This window comes from Gambusia affinis, linkage group LG22 (genome assembly GCF_019740435.1).
Source record: "Gambusia affinis linkage group LG22, SWU_Gaff_1.0, whole genome shotgun sequence".
Lineage (NCBI taxonomy): Eukaryota > Metazoa > Chordata > Actinopteri > Cyprinodontiformes > Poeciliidae > Gambusia > Gambusia affinis.
The window spans coordinates 20044774-20061193 of record NC_057889.1 but is presented as its reverse complement, the minus strand read 5'-3'; the positions used below and the strand labels follow the sequence as shown (position 1 = coordinate 20061193).

The following is a 16420-nucleotide window of genomic DNA, read 5'->3' as shown; positions in this document are numbered from 1 at the left end:
CGCGGCCGGCCTGTAAGTGCAGAGCGTTTCTGTCAGTAGATGTCATGATGTAATGTAATGAGACACTCGGCACGGGGATGTTGTTCTCATCCATCTATTGATGCGTCTCTGTGTCAAAGGTCTCAGCAGATCCTCAAATACCGGCTTCGTGAATAAAACTGTACACGGATTTGGACTCCAGAATCACATAAATCCTTATGAAAAACTTCATTGCTGCAACGACTTACGACAGGTCTACACAAGAACAAATCCCAGGTTGTGCACGAAGAGAATGAAAGGCACCAGCCTTTATTAGACAATGAAACAGGTGTACAGCTGTTATTCATCCTGACTCTTTACCTCGGGGATGATACCTTCTGGGAATACAAACAGTAACAGGACAATGGGGGTAAGAGAAAGCCTTTTAATCACACACTCCAGCTTTTATGCGAGACGTGTGAAGACTTGAGCAAAACCGGAGCTCTCAGAAATACAGAAGGTGACACATAAACCACCTTAAGCAGCTTGTGAAACATGGCACACTGGTACGGTTGGCGTGATCATCGACAGAACGTGGTAAGTGCAGATCCTATGCCTTGCAAAAGTAGTCATCCTCCTGAATTCTTTTTATGTTATTGTCATGTTCCAACCACACACACTAAAGTATTTTACTGGGATTTATGTAATGGACCAACACCATTAATCAGAGAATTGCGCAAATTGAAAACACAAAAGTAAATTTGCTCAATGGAAACGCACCAATTTTGAAAAAACTCACGCTTTTTGATAAAATGTTTTTGCGGCAGGATGAGGTGTTATTTTTGGCCATAACAAAATCAATATCAACAACCAGATGTTACTACTGGCAGAAAAGACAAAGACGATGACAGAAAGTACCAGAAGAATGATTGTTTTTTTGTTTTTAGACAATGCTCCACCAGAGCTCTCGTAGCATCTCAATTTATAAAATGTTGTGCATCCATGTCAACATGTCAAATCCACAGCTCTCCTGTGAAATGGCCAAACGCTGCATATGTAGCTGCTACCAAGTACATGGCGCTTGTCGCTCCAACGCGTGAAAAACATGGCAACGTCTCCTCTGATGGCTGATAGATGATGAGCGCTAGCACCATGGCTGAACTATGAATTTATTTCATGTAATTGTTTACATCTGGGGCTGCCATGATTTTTAATGACTTATCAAATGAACACGCATATTCACATGCGATTTACAATTGTGTTTTTCCGGCATCAGCAGAATATTGACAAATATTGCTGCATATTTCTAATGGAAACGCAGCTAGTAAGTACGGATAAAATGGTTCAGTTCATCATCTGAAACATGGAAAAGGTACAATGACCATAAACAAAGCATGAATTGCCTTTACCTTTATAATAGCCCAATCAACGCTTAATTAATTGAATTAAGCCAGACTTGAAAACGCATGTTAATAGATCCAGTTTCCAACTTGAGCTTAAGCAATGTTGCAAAGATGGATTCCCCCAAAATTATTGTCAGAAAATGTAAAACCATTTATTATTTTCCCTCTGATTTATAATCATACACTACTTAGAGGTGATATATCACATAAATTCCCAATAAAGTACATTCAAATTTGTGGATGTCATGTGACTCCAAGTGGAAAAGATCCAAGGGTTTTGAATGGTTTTGCAAGACACAACAGTTCAGACACTACAGTGGGGTGTAGTGGTGGTGCAAATGGCTGCTAGATGCATGGTTTCTGTGTAAAGAGATGATCATTCTTCTACATGACAATGCATTATTAGTATGTTCCACTGGAAATACGTGTAAAGTACATAATCTGGCCTGTGAAAAAGTGAAAAGTAGAAAACAATGAAAAAATATTTCATAGTTCAGCTGGGATTTGGTGAAAACACAGACCCAGCATCTAATATGATTGCACAGAAATGTGAGTCATTTTTGGGTTATTGCTACTTTGCCGATTTTACCCATGAATCAGCATAAGCTTTCAGAGGACGGCTGAGTGTTCACTGCAACAGGAGGCACGCTGGCTTCGCTTTTTGGCAAGCTAAACTCTGAAGCTGAATTGCACTTCACTTTCAATGTCCTGTTAAAACAATAGAGTCTCTTTGGGGAGGCGGAGGACGCCTGCGCTCTTTTTGAGTTCCGTTTGCACTTTTTCACACTTTGCTCCCGTGTGACGGGATAACTTTCAGGCCTCTCCTGGTTACCAGGGATTTTACGACAATTGTCAATGTCTGTGATTGAGTCTGTATTAATGGCGGATGCAGGGTTTTTATCACAGCAGTGTTCGCTTTCCTTCGTCCTCTGTTTTTCACAATGAGGTGTTAGTGCAGTGGTGCTAGGACAATGGCCGTTGGGTCGGGTTGGGACTTGAGAGCTCCCATTCTGGGTACTGTCAGGACTTAAATGCTTTGTCACTTTGTCTGGAGTTTGTGGAGCAGATGGTGACCCTGAAGCTTGGCCGGTGTCCTGGTTTGAGGCTGGTTGGATGCAGTACTTTCTGAGATGGCAGGTATGGGCAGGTCCCTGCCTGTGGCCCACTGCTCTTCCCTGTGAGCAGTGATGGAAATGGGTGAGGGGGCAGTGGATGTAGTGAACACAGCAGTCCATGTGTGAATAGACCGCGTCCACGTTTGGCGGCAACAGGGCTGCGTTCTGTTTGGTCCTGGAATTACCTGAGAGATGGAGAAGCTGAGGGGTGGGGGGGCAGGAAGGGGAGTCCTGGGGAGGCAGAGTACAGGAATGCGGGGCCCACTGCTGTAGAAGCTGGGATGGGGGGTCTATACATGTGCAGTTGTTGGGAGTGTAGTGGCACCTGGATGGCGTAGTGAGTGAGGTTACTAGCCCATTTTCTGGCCGTGTTTTTCTGCCTGTATCATTGCTGTGAATGTGTGGTATAGACATGGTGTGGTTAGCATGAGAAGGGGCTCCATTACAGAGCCGAGTGCCCAGCTCTTCCTCCGCCTCCTCCTTCTCTCCTGGTTTAACTCCGGTTTTCTGACAGGAGGCTAACGGCTCCAGCTCGTAGTGCTCTGCCTCTCCGCCCCTGCTGTCCAGCTGATACTTCCCCTCAGGAGAGGGACTCGAAGGTGCATCTTCACTGAAGGCCTGGCACTGCAGCTTCTTGGGCAGGGAAATCTGACCGCAGGTGCCCTGGGGTCCGAGGCAGCAGCACATGCACTGAAAGAAGAAGGTAGCAAAAGCCCAACTTATGCACATGATGAGCATCATGAACGTGCCCAGCTGGGTGTAGGCCAAGACCGTCGATGGCATCATCATCGCTCCGGCAACAAAGGTGGTCACTGCCGCCATGGCGATTGCAGAGCCCATCCGACTGAGGGAGAAGATCACTTTCCCTTCCCGGCCGGGTTCTGGAGCGAGCCTGTAAGCGACGCCATAGTGGACGGCGAAGTCCACGGACAACCCCACGGCAACCGAGATGGTGACAGACTCCAGGACGTTCAGCTCCCAGCCCAACAACACCAGGGAGCCCACTGTGACAAATATGGTCCCAGCAATAGACAAGATGGCGTACAGGCTGATGATGACATTCCAGGTTGTTAGCAGCATGACGCTGAAAGCCACTGCCACAGATAGAGCCATGGCAACCAGAGTGCCACCAGACAGACTGTCTTGGAGGTCGTAGAATTCCAGGTTGCTGACAAACCAGCCGTGGCTGAGACCCTCAGGGGCGAAGCGGAGCTCCTCTGTGATCCAGGCATCCACCTAAAACATAAATATGATTCCAGAGGTAAAAACTTAGTCTGAGTATAAAGTACTTTCACACAAATTAATTATGAAATTATTTGAAAGAGCACTACCTCACGATAGAACTGGTACATCTTCTCATAAGCCAGAGTGAAGAGGTAGGTACTCTGAAACTCCAAAACGATGGCTCTGATGGTGTCGTTTATGTCAAATCGTGGTCCGGGGGTCTTGCTGTCCAGATGGTAGCTTGTGCTTCGATCCAGCTCCATAATGGCTCTCTTGATGCACAACTGAAACACATCCTTCTTATAGGGAAAGGTAGACTGACTGCAGCAAGGGTAGACAGAGGTCTCTTCACAGTCCTGGTTCTCCATCCACTATTAGAGTAGAACACATACTATAAGGTATCGCTTCAACGATGGGTCTGTACATGCAGTGTCTGACAAGAATAATATGCAGTAAAATATTCATAAGTATTACAAGAACAAACTGGATTTTATTAGAATTTTAAGTGATAAGACCAACACAAAGTTGTACATAATTGTGAAGCAGAAATTGTGCTCCAGTCTCATGTCATGTGAGACTTTTCTTCCAAAATTGTTCTGTATTTAACTCCCTCCATCTTCTATGTCATCTGACCAAAGGACCTTCTTCTTCTTCTCCAAACAAGATTTCTTACAGTCTTCCTTCAATAATGGATTTTTCTCGTCACTCTTCCATGAAGGCTAGATTTGTTAAGTGAATGACTAATAATAATGAAAGATTGCTGGACCTGAGCTGCCGATCTCTGTAGCTCCCCCAAAATTACCATGATGTTGTCAGTTTAGGTGGGCGGCCATGTCTTGGTAGGTTTCCAGCTGTGCCATCATTTCATTTCATTTAGAGATGATAGACTGTACAGATCTCTGTTAGATCTTCAGAGTTTTGTTGTAGAACCTAACCCTGCTCTAAACTTCTCCAGAACTTCCTCCCTGATCCGTCTGCTGTGTTCCTTGGTTTTCATGACGCTGATTGTTCTCTAGCAAACCTCTCCACAGATCAGCTGGATTTACACTGACAGTAAATTACATAAAAATGTTTAGTCATTAGGTGACTTCAGAAGGTGACAGGTTGTGTAGAATTTTATTTAGAGCTGTTAGAGTAAAAGAAGTGGGAACATTTTTTATAACATTTCATATTTTTCTCTCTATACAAATTTGAAAAATGTGACTTTCAATTCACTCCACAATTGAGCACATTTTTGTTGGTTTATTATCAAATAAAACACATCGAAGTAGTGAAAAAGCACAAAATCCACGACACTGTGAAGGAGAAGAGGTACTGACCTGTTTGAATGTCTCGATGAAGCAGCTAGTGAAGTCCTGATCTTCTGACTGAAAGACAAAGCTTTGGTTCCTAAGCTTCTGGCAGAAATTAAGAATCCACAGTTGAGATGCTGGACTGGCTATGTTAAAGCTGCTGTCCAGCATCAGCTTCCCCTTGTTTTTGGGGTTCAGTGGATCTCCGTTATCCTCCGGCGTAACCCCCCAGATGATCGTGATGGGCATGTGGAGGTCCTCGCCGTGGTTAACTCTCTCGAACATGAAGAGCTTTTTGTACTCAGCGTCGTAGCGCTCGAAAGGATGAGAGGACCGGAACACCTGAAACTCGGCCAGCTCCAAGGACGGCAGTTTCATCTTGGGGTTCACGCAGACCACGTAAGCGCCGCCGACCGTGATGGCGAGGAACCAGAAGAGCCAGAGGTAGCGCAGTTTGATGACAACGCAGGGCAGCACCTTCTCAAAGAAGATCCGTGATCCTTCGGAGACTGTGAACAGGCATTTGTGGATCTTGTGGCAAACGGCAGCCCAGAAGACCTGCGTGAAGCAGTTTCTCTGCTGCTGCTGCTGTGGGGGCTTGGAACAGACGAACAGGTTGGGCAGGTAGCGCTCATGTAGCACCACGACAGCAGGGAGCCACGTCACCATCAGGATGTAGTTGACTAAGATGGCAGTCCCGGCGTAGACCCCGAAGCAGCGTATGGCGGTGATGTTACTGACGTAGTTGGCATAAAATGCGGCAGCGGTGGTGAAGCTGGTGACAAACATTGAGAGGGCGGCGTGGTGCAGGGTCACGCTTACCGTCTCTGACAACTCGGCGTGCGGTTTGTCAAACTTGGTGTAGTTCCACACGTCGCAAAGAACAAATGCGTCGTCGGCCCCGATCCCTACCAGGATGATGAGGGCAGTGAGGTTCATGAAAGGGAAGAACTCAAAGTTAAAGACCATTCGGTAAAGAAAGTAGGAGACAATCAGCGAACTGATGATGGCGATTATTGTCATCAGAGTGATGAAAACCGAGCGTGTGTACACGCACATGACCAGCAGGACTATGACTATGGCGATAGCGGGGTACAACGTGTCAGTGAGGAGGTAGTCCTGGAAGAGGTCGTGTTTGATTCCGAACTCAATTCCTGTGACGGTGGTGATGCCGTCGGAGGAGTTCCAGTTCTCAAAGTTGTCCAGATAGATGTTCATCATGGACTCTCCTTTCTCTGTGGGAGAGAACAACATGCTGTACTTGAGAACTGGAGGATGCTCCACACTCTTTGGGCTCAGGAAGTCTTTGTCCACCAGGAAGTGAAGGATCTGGTACACTGCATTGTACCTGGTGCACTTCCGTGGCACGCTGGCACATTTCAGCTGATCTTTGCGACGCAGCGCCATGTCCCAGCAATCGGGTGCAAGCGTGCCATTATGGTAGTACTTGGCACATGATCGCAAGATCTTGAGAGTGTGGGACACGTCCCGCTCTGTGATCTTCTGGCAAGACGACTTGTTAGTGAGGACAGCTATGTAGTTGCCCAGTGTCCAGCTTGGACAACAGGAGACGTTATTGGTGCGCTGACAGAGATTCAGGTAATCACGGTGGGAGCGCACCTGTGAAGCACACACACAAAAAGTAAACACATGGACAAAAGGAGAGTAACACTAACAGCATGGAGATAACAGTGAAGTCCACTGTTTAGTGGACTTACTCTTGTGTTGTCCTGGCTGCACATTGATTTGATGGCCTGAATATTCCACAGACTTTTCCCTTCAGCCGACGCAAACACCAGCCTGGAATAACTGTCACCTGCAGAAAGTTAGAAAAATCATCTCAACTCTAAGAGGAAACCATCTGAAAGACAAAAATCGTTCAAAACTCATCTTCTCAATTGCCTTTTGCAGTACTAGTTTTGAACACAACATGTACAAAGTTTGTTGAATATCATCCAGTCATCTTTTAGTCTGAGGAGGATGGGTTTGCTTTTTTTATACTTTGTCACATTATGAGTCGGGATGCACCAATCCGCTTTTTTCACTTCTGATGCTGATCCAAAAAAAGAGCTGAATTCACATAAAACTTGTCGTCTTTTTTTTTCTAGACACAGAAATAATTATACTCCGGGTACAAACTTAAAAATATTTTGTTGGGATTTTACTAGATACAAAGTGGGGAGTAATAGTGAAGTGGAAGGAATATTTAGGAGAAGCTGAGAAATAAGTTTTGAATAAAAATTTATATGATACATAAAACACATTCATAGTAATCCCATCACTACAAAACTATCCATTACTTGGTGTGGTTCTATTACATAGCCCCAAAACAAGGAGGTCAAAGTTTAGTGAATAAAGTCCAAAACCTTTAGCACAGCACTGTACCAGAAGTTTTAGTGCTCTCTTATCTCTATATCTAATCTTACCTGGTATGTCACAGAAGAACTCTTTGCTGAAATCCCACTCAACCTCCCGCTTGTCTCTTTCAAAGTGGTCATCTGTCCACCGAGGTTCCTGGTGACTGGAAAACAGTGGCAGGAGATTCACTCTGTTAGATTCAGGTGCTGAGCAAAGTTCTGGTCAATTTTAGAAATGAGAAGGAAAAAAGCTTAATGTAATCCTCCATCCATTTGAGTTAAAATTTGGACTAAGTTCAACTGAAAACTGAAATACTAAACTGAAAAAGATTGGATTTACGTAAAAAAGATCATTTTCTTAGTCTCACTAAATGTTAATTGAAATTTCTGTCAACTCAGGTGGTCAGATAAGCGTTCAATGGAACCTTGTCCAGATATTTTCCTCTCTCTCTCTCTTTCTTTTTTTTTTTTTTTTAGTTGGAACACTAAAATTACAAAGCTGAAATCTTCCATTTTTGCCAGAGGTTCATCATCCTGTTTCAATGCAGAAATACTTATGAGTACATCTGGAAACTTCAGCAACGTGAAAAGTGAAAGAGGGTAGAAGTTGAAGGCGGCAATCAGGAACAGAATACTGCAGTCATTATAATCAGAATAACTATCCTGAGTGAGGTGGGACTAGAAGTGTATTTGAGACCATGCACCTATTGTGAATCTATGCGCTTTGAGCAAAAACAGCATGGTCTGTTGACTTTAGGTTTTCTCTGCTTCTTTGCTATGATCATTCATTAATTATTCATACTAGGAACAGAGATAAAGTCTGTTTGAGGGAGCAGTTGTTGTAAAACAGGGTTTATTTTAAACCAAACTAAATATTTATAGAGTTGATATTTTAAAATGGCTTCAGCATTTTGTATTAACAGTTATAGTGGATACTGAAGCACATAGGAGAAAAACAGCAGTCTGCTATGTATGTTCTAAATATTGCAGATCCTAAACTTAGAGGCCAATTGGCATGTTTTAATGTGTGTAATCAAGAGGACATTGTTGTTAGGCAATGTAGACACTAGAGGGCAGGTTAGCTGAGTTACCTTCCGAGTTCGGAGATACGCTTCAAAAAACAGCAAACAGCGCAATGTGCCAGAAATATTGTGAACATGTTAAAACGTCACAAAAAAGGCGCACAGTGGATGGTGGTGGGCTTTAAATAAATGCCAGCATGTGGCAGAAGAGGTCATGCTGCCGTCATTTTCTGTGTTTCTTTTGCTGATGTCATGCGAGTGATACAGCATCACTGCCCCCATGGTTACCAGCCACATTGTTCCGTTCGCTCTCTGCCATCAAAACGGACTAAACATTTGTCTCAGTAGTTTCTTTTTGAAATAGCTGTACTTCCTCTGATTTCATTCTAAGGCCCTCATCGATACTAAAAGAAGCTAGCTATGCATCTTCTTTCTTCAATGACAACTTTCACACTAAAGAGTGTTATTGTCAGCATGATTTGGCAGCCCATACATATGATGTATTCAAGATGTATGAGGGGTTACCTTTTGGCTTGCTCGTCCGCATATTTGAAGGGGTAGTTGGCCAGTGTGGCTTTGTAGCCTGTATTCTTCACCATGTTGTTCCATGTGACCAGCCGCTGGCCAATGGCAGTTCCCCGAGGCTCAAACCCCTTTCAGAAAAAAGAAAGGGGTTAAATATTCAAATGCTATCGACAGCAATGTAGAAAAACAACTCAGCACGACAATACCTGCGTTTACATTGACCATATGATTGTGCAAATTGGAATTTTGAAAATAAATTGACTTAATGAAAATATGCGACGCATTTTGAAAATACATGATTTTGTGTTAGGATGAGGGATTTTCCGCTGTATCAAAATTAGTGTATTTCTCAACACTTTTTGCATCATACGAGTCACGTGATGAACAACCGGATGTTAGTGCTGGCTGAAAAGATGGAAAAGACGACAGGAAGTGGTAGGAGAATGATGGGGTTGCATGTTTTTTAACAATGTATTGCATGAACAAACATATTCACCTGTGATTTTAATTGCATTTCTTATTTTCTTGGAAACACCAGTTGCAAAATTATGGGGGTTTTTTTTCCCCCCAACATTAGTGGAACATTAACACAGTCGACCGTTAACATTTGTAATAGAAATGCAACTACAGTCCACTGAAGATGAGATGGAAGGTATGTAAAGTCTTCTTTGTTTGGAAAGAAACCTTTAACACCATTATAAAAGGAAAACGCAACGTGTCTCCACTCACCAGCAGCGGGTCGGAGAAATCTGGCAGGTCAGGCACCAGGACTCCCACCAGCGCGCAAATCACGATGAGCACCGTACACACTCCCAGCACAACCACTGGCCAATCAGCTATCAGCTCAGAATAGCTGGAAACATGATAGAAACCTAATCAGCCTACGTTACATCCAGACTATGGGAAGTCCCTCCCCCCATCCCAATGGACAGCCGGTAAAACATGAGTCTTTTCTCCGAAACGCTCTTCCTGCTATATGTTAGGCTGCAGAAGAATGGACAGATGAGGTGATCCAAGCTGCTGGTTACTGGAGGCCAGGTACAGGGAGAAATACAACTCCCTCCTCCAACTCTCATGAGTCACTGCTGAGGAATGATGGCTCCAGAAGAGCAGTGATGGATGGATGACAGGACCAAAGGAGAAGGGGGAGGAGGAGAGTTTCGCAAAAACCAGAACATTGACAGAGAAGAAACAGTTTTTGGCAGGTCTTACCTTTTGGGGAATCGAAAGGGCCTTGCAGGGCTGAAAAACAGAAAGGAGGAGATAAATCAAGTTTACATCCTGGAGTCAAAGCAACAGCCAATCAAAAACAGACCTGTGGAGACTTTAGAGAAAGAGTGGACAGCCTGTCCTCAGCAGCAGAGGTCTGTTCCAGTGCGGGTCCTGGACCAATGCTGTCAAAAGTCATTTCTAACTAACTTGTCACCAGAGTTTGCTGTCACTAATATACAGACACCCAACGTACAGACATTAACTCTATGAATGGACAGACTGCTAAGACCAGGATTAATCAAAAACCCCTTCCAAGCACGCATGCAGATTTACATTTCAGTTTCTGTCTTTCATTAGTGCTGAAACAAATTCCTTGGATTAATGGTGAAGAATTGATTCTTGAAATAATCAACAACTAACTTAGTAATTGGTTAATCATTAACTACAGTACACAGACTCAAAAAAGCCAATTTGCTGAAAGAACAAAGTTCTCAGAGCAGTAATTAAGCCAATGTATAAAAAAAATCTATACATTTTATATTTAAGATAAAAAGAATATTAAAAACTGCAGATTTGGTTTGACCCAGCTCAAATTCTGCAAAAATAACATCTAGCTATTAATTGGTAATCCAAAAACTAATAAATAACAGAACTAAGAAGGATTGTTAGAAATACTGAAATATTTTTTTAGCTGTACATACAAATGCTCAAGTTTTCACTAAATGAATGAGGTTATTGCATGTTAGGCAATACAAATTATATATATATAAAGGAATTGTGATGTGGTGGCAAAGTCATGCAATGGGGAGGCATTTTGTACTATAGGGCAAAGGAAGTAATTGAAGCTAAATACGGAACATTAACCACAGTGAAATGTTTTGCATAAAGCGTATCAGAGTTTCCCAGGTGTATTACAAGTCTGGCGGGCCACCAGGCTTTATTTACCAGCCCCACCAGACTAAGTGTTTATTTTAAATAGGGTTTTTTAACACAGTGACAGTAAAGACAGATTTATAGGTTTGGATTGCACCTGCCTGTTGGCCTTGCGATTATTTCCATATTATGATTCCTCCTCATGAACCTCTGAGATTTCAGAACTTTTAACATTTTTCAGCACAAGAACACAGTGGGATGCTGCTGGATTGCTTTAGTCTCCCTACCATTGGGCTGAGCAGGTTTTCTGGTGGAAACTTTGCACATTCATGTGCTGGAATGGCTCAGTCTAAGCTCAGTACTTAATCCTAATGGAAATCTGGGGCAAGACATAAAAAAAGAAAGGAAAAAAAAAAACAACTCACATTCTCATCGACAGACTTCATTCAAGTTTGATCTATTTCACACAGAAAGTTAAGGAAAGCCTACATCAGTCTCTACACCTGCATTACTGGTGGAAACTTACCCTAGAAGACTAGCAGGTAGAACCGCAGAAAATCTGCTTCTACATTTATTATTCTGAGACAATTGTGAAGCAAATCGATTAGATTTACTAAATAGACCTCTAAAGGCAATTGGTTGCAACGGATTTTACTTTGGAGAATTAAAGTAGAGATGGTGGAATGCACATCTGATTTTCATTGGTAAAATATTTTGGAAACAACGTTTTCATTTTCCATTTGCTTGTCAATCATGCATATCTGGTAGTTAAGGTCATATAAACCTTCTGAAAATCAACAGAGCCCATAATCCCAATGCACAGTGTTAGTGAAATGTTATCTACTACTGTCTCTAATAGCCCTTTGTGACATTGTAGTATTGACCCCAAAATGCACACACACACAAACACAGAAGGCTTTTAGCCGCGAAAGATTTATCTGGACTTCTCTTCAACTCCTCCAGAGAGCAGCGGGACATATGTGTGTGTGTGTGTGTGTGTGTGTGTGTGTGTGTGTGTGTGTGTGTGTGTGTGTGCGTGGGCATGTGTGAGATGGGGAGCGGGCGTTGGTGATTGTGCATCCGGTATGCTAACAGCAAAAGTGGAAGAGGGAGTGTGTGTGTGTGTGTGTGGGCGTGTGTGTGTGTGTGCTAGAGGAAGTAGGAAAATCAGATATGACCACCTGATCATAGCGGGGCACCAGGAGATAAGGGATCTGGGATAAAATGGTTGACAGAAGAGGGAAAAGAGTCTGAGGGGGAAACGGCAGACAAAAACCTCTCTGTTCAAATCCCTTGAGAACTTTTAGGTCATCAAACTTTAGTTCAATCAATGGAGCAGATTGTGTCTGGATTAACAGCTAAAAGCAGCCAAATCTGTCATCAAACTGGAATATCTGAGATGTGACAGTCAGAGCTGGTATAAATCAAAACCTTCAGAGAAATGTAAGTGGTGAAATCATTTTGAAAATTTCACCCAGAATATAACAACTTTGGGTAAGGCTTTCTTGTTTTGTTTGAAAAATGTATTGTAAGAATTTTTTGATTCATTACGATTTCATTTAAACTCCAGTGAATGATATTGAAAAATCAAAAAACTCACAGTTTTGTCAGCTTACTTTTTATTTTCTCCACTGTTGGTTCAATGAGAACATTAATAAATATCAGTAAATTGCCATAATATTTAAACATTAAACTAAATCATTCTGTTCATTTTAGTGATAGAACTGTTCTTTATGAAACTGCTCTCCTTTAAAATCTTTTACAAAAGCAGCATTTGTGTTTATTGTGGTAAAACTGCTGTGCAATGCACTCTGGACCATACAATTCCCTAAAAAAAAGACTGAGAAGTGTTTTTTTTAATCACCACTATTATAGTTATCACTATAGTTCCAGAGTTTAAAGATAAACGTTTAAGTCCATATCACTCACAGCAGCAGAATCCTTGAAAACAAAGTAATTACTAGACCTTGCCCATTTTTGCATCAAACAGCCACTAACCTCACAACAAAAAATAGTACATTCCAATACGTGCTTGTGAAGGGGGGGGAAAACAAATCAGATTTTTCTCTACTGGTCAGAGGTGACCTAGAAAAACATGTCTGATTTTGATTTCCTGTCATTTAACTAAGTATTGCCTAAGTAAGTATTGCCTTGCTTGCCTTTGAACTGATGGCCAAGGAAGAAGTGTGTTGGGAATGCAAGTCGTTTCAGTGTGCAGTTGGTTAACGTTCCTTGTATGGCCTTGAACTGCAGACCTCAGGACAAAGTTATGGCCCAACATGGAGGAGAGGGGAGCAAAACACTTGGAATGGATTCAGAGCGGTGCTGTCAAGCCTATCTATTTGTCTGCTAAAGGTCTGGTTTGAATTTCGCTGTGCAACACTTCCAATGGGAATTTGCTGCAGCCAACTGGAAAGACGCACAGAATACTTGAGGGCGGGAGAACAAACAATAAGGTTGATGAAGAATCCATTGAGGCAACAGGAATTAGCTGCATTTGAATATATCTGAAGTTTGTGAAGTGATGTGTGAGAAAGCAAAACAAACAGGATGGTACAGAAAACAAAGAAATGCAGAAAAAGGAAGATGGAAGGAAGGTAATGGAGGAGGATGGTGTTGACTGACGAGGCTCTAAAATCTATCAGCCAACAAGCTGCCGTGTCGGTTTTCCTCTGAGACGCTCCGATCTCCCTCAATCGCCACTCATCTGCGCTCTGCCCCTCCGTCCCAACTTTCTCTTGCTCTCCTTCAGCTGTCAGTCTATTTACCAGGAGCAGTGTGTTTCTGGATCACTGGGCTAATTAATAAGGTAAACACTGACCACTAGCCGCTCACTCAGCACTGTGCTGACAGAGGGGAGAAGCAAGAGGAGCAAATGAGAGGTGGTGCCTGACGATGCTCAGCTCTATGATCCTGTGCTGCACTTAGGCAAACTGACATCATGTCAAATAACAACAACGACACTGAAATTTTAACTTAAAACACTCTGATTTAGTATTACATGACCAGGACACTCCATTATGTCCAGGCTGATCTGAAGATGTTGTGTGTGCAGGGCATCTGCATGTGAAATTTAAAACTTAAGACCTTTTTTTATTACTGCCTTGAGTGAAATTTAAGACCAAGAAAACTGTAAATGTAGGGGATGATTGGGGGAACTTGCTGCATTGCAATGAAGCTTGAATCTGGCTTTAATCTGGATAGAGGGAACAAAGATAGGCAGCAAGAAAAGGTATATTAGCAGCTAGTTGCCATTAGCTTCAACGCTTTGAGCCACACAACACGATGTTTACGTGAGACTCAGACTTTATTGCCTTAATAAATTTAAGACAGCATAAGGCCTTAATTTTAAGACTTTTAAAGGCTTAAGAGTCTTTGAGCCTGTAAAAGCACCCTGCTGCTGACAGTTAGCCCTCACCCTTGTCTCACATCACTTTCACTGCGTGATTTAACATGTCCACTTCACTGTATTCCAGTTGAAAATCTATGGACAGTCCTCGGCCTCTGGCAGAAAACCACAGCGCTTAACACCTCTCCCAATATCCTCCTATCTAGCCAGGACAACACCAGAAGGTTACAAAACTGTGTGGAGTAGTGATGGTAAACGAGGCATCGTGAAGCGTTTTGACCCATAGCAAAACTGTATTGATACTGTGTCACTGAATACTGACACCTGCTGGACTTTAAAAATCCCTACAGGCAACGTAGTTGACAGACTGATTTGATGACCTCGTCTACACAATAAGATTTAATCCATTGTATATTATATATACAATATGTCATATCTTCAGTTAAACTCAAAATATATTTGTTCTTCGATACAGTCAATAAATAATGTGTACATGTACCATAAAGTGAAAATTTAAATGAACGTGTTTGGAATGAGGATGCTTGTGGACTGTTTTTGGGGTTTTTCCCCCCCCCACAAATTTTCATTCAAAAAACATTGTCAAAATAAAGTACTTTTCATAAAAATAAAAAAAAAGCTTCTTGGTCGGCATTTAAAGGTTAAAGCTGCAAAACCTGGTCAGTTGTCTCTGAAGCAACAGACAGTGATTCATAGGGCATCAGGTTTCTAACAGGCCTCCCATAAACACAAGAACAGGACCAAACTCTTTAAATACACAGATTAAATTCCCTTCCGCTGGGGAACCCCTCCTCTTGTTATCTCATAGAGGAAACCCACTAGGCATAGACAGTAAAGGCATCAGAAACGTCCACTCTGCTTCAGTCTGTGCTTCTGCCAAATGTTAGCCTTCTCAGAATTTTATGTTATTTAATTACTTCCAATAAGCTTTCATTCAGCCACTAAATGCAGGAAAAAAGCTCATTGCAACATGTGTTCATGCTAAAGTGTGTGTGTTTATGGCGTTCTCTGGGATGACTGAAGCCACTGGTGAGCATGGCCTTTTCTGTCTGCACCTGCCACTGCCTTGAATTCCTCGAGGTGAAATACGGGCGTGCGCAAATTCCAAGCAGACAGTCGGGATTTGAGGGCTGCAGCCAATGGTTGCAAGCTGTCATTCTGTGTGACATCTTCATCTGGTCCGCTTTCCGCCTCTTATCTCTCCGTCTTGGATTTAAACCGAAAACCGTGGCTTCACGGACAAATTTGAAGTTCTAAAGCAAACTACTCCAGGTTTGGTACGCTGCAACCACAAAAGTCCATGGAATTTTTTGAGGGGTTTTAAATGATAGAGCAACAAAAAATAGTGGATGCTAGACAAAATTAAATACATCTTACAAGGATGTGCACAAAGGTTTTACAAAAAATGGCAATGTTTTCTTTCCTATTTTTCAAACTTAGAGATTTTGTCCAACTGAAGGCGCTTTTTCTTTGGTTATGAATATGGGTGTATTTATCAGCTGAGGTCTTTTTGTGTTGACTTTGGTGAGCGGAGATGTAATGGCGTTTGTGTTTGTTTAATTTTTGATTTAACTTTTTTCTTCTACTGAAAGGATTAAACCTGGTGCACTACTTTGTCAGCATTACATTATTAAGTGTATTTCACCTCAAGGAATTCAAAGCAGTGGCAGGTGTATAGATACAATAAGAACTATATTTTGCATATATTTAGGCAGACCAGACTTCATTTCTTTGCGGTTTGAATGTGATTAAAATAGACAAAAGCTCAAGGAGTCGGAATACATTTGAAAGGCATTCTACAAACTGTGAGTGGGTAAATCCTGTGTGAGGGAAGTAATGTCACTAAAAGTCAACATGTAGATAAGACGTCCAGATGAAATCACCGGTCTGTATAAGGAACTGTCTAAAAAGTAGAAGGTGGGTGCAGAAAACGCGCGCAGGTGGAGGCATTGGGGTTTTAGTGTTGCCTTCCTGTTCATTTCAGCTCATTTGTTCATGAACAAACAAGGTCACTATTAAATAAACTTATACCAAAGAGTTGTATTATATAATAGCACCCATCACCCTCAAAA

The 16420-nt window shown here is 42.3% G+C and overlaps 1 protein-coding gene across 11 annotated transcripts in view; it reads right to left on the bottom strand.

The window, feature by feature from the left end:
- Positions 1-259: 259 nt before the first annotated feature.
- disp1 (dispatched homolog 1 (Drosophila)) overlaps positions 260-16420 on the bottom strand; it is an 80207-nt gene continuing 64046 nt past the window's right edge. For all 11 annotated transcript variants that reach the window (XM_044106803.1, XM_044106800.1, XM_044106799.1 and 8 more), the window contains 8 exons: positions 10109-10138; positions 9626-9749; positions 8897-9024; positions 7419-7513; positions 6711-6808; positions 5020-6612; positions 3808-4071; positions 260-3712 (listed from right to left, as the gene is read on the bottom strand). In XM_044106803.1, coding sequence (XP_043962738.1) covers positions 1958-3712; positions 3808-4071; positions 5020-6612; positions 6711-6808; positions 7419-7513; positions 8897-9024; positions 9626-9749; positions 10109-10138 — 4087 coding nt within the window. In that variant the 3' untranslated portion in view covers positions 260-1957. The remainder of the gene's footprint in view (positions 3713-3807; positions 4072-5019; positions 6613-6710; positions 6809-7418; positions 7514-8896; positions 9025-9625; positions 9750-10108; positions 10139-16420) is intronic.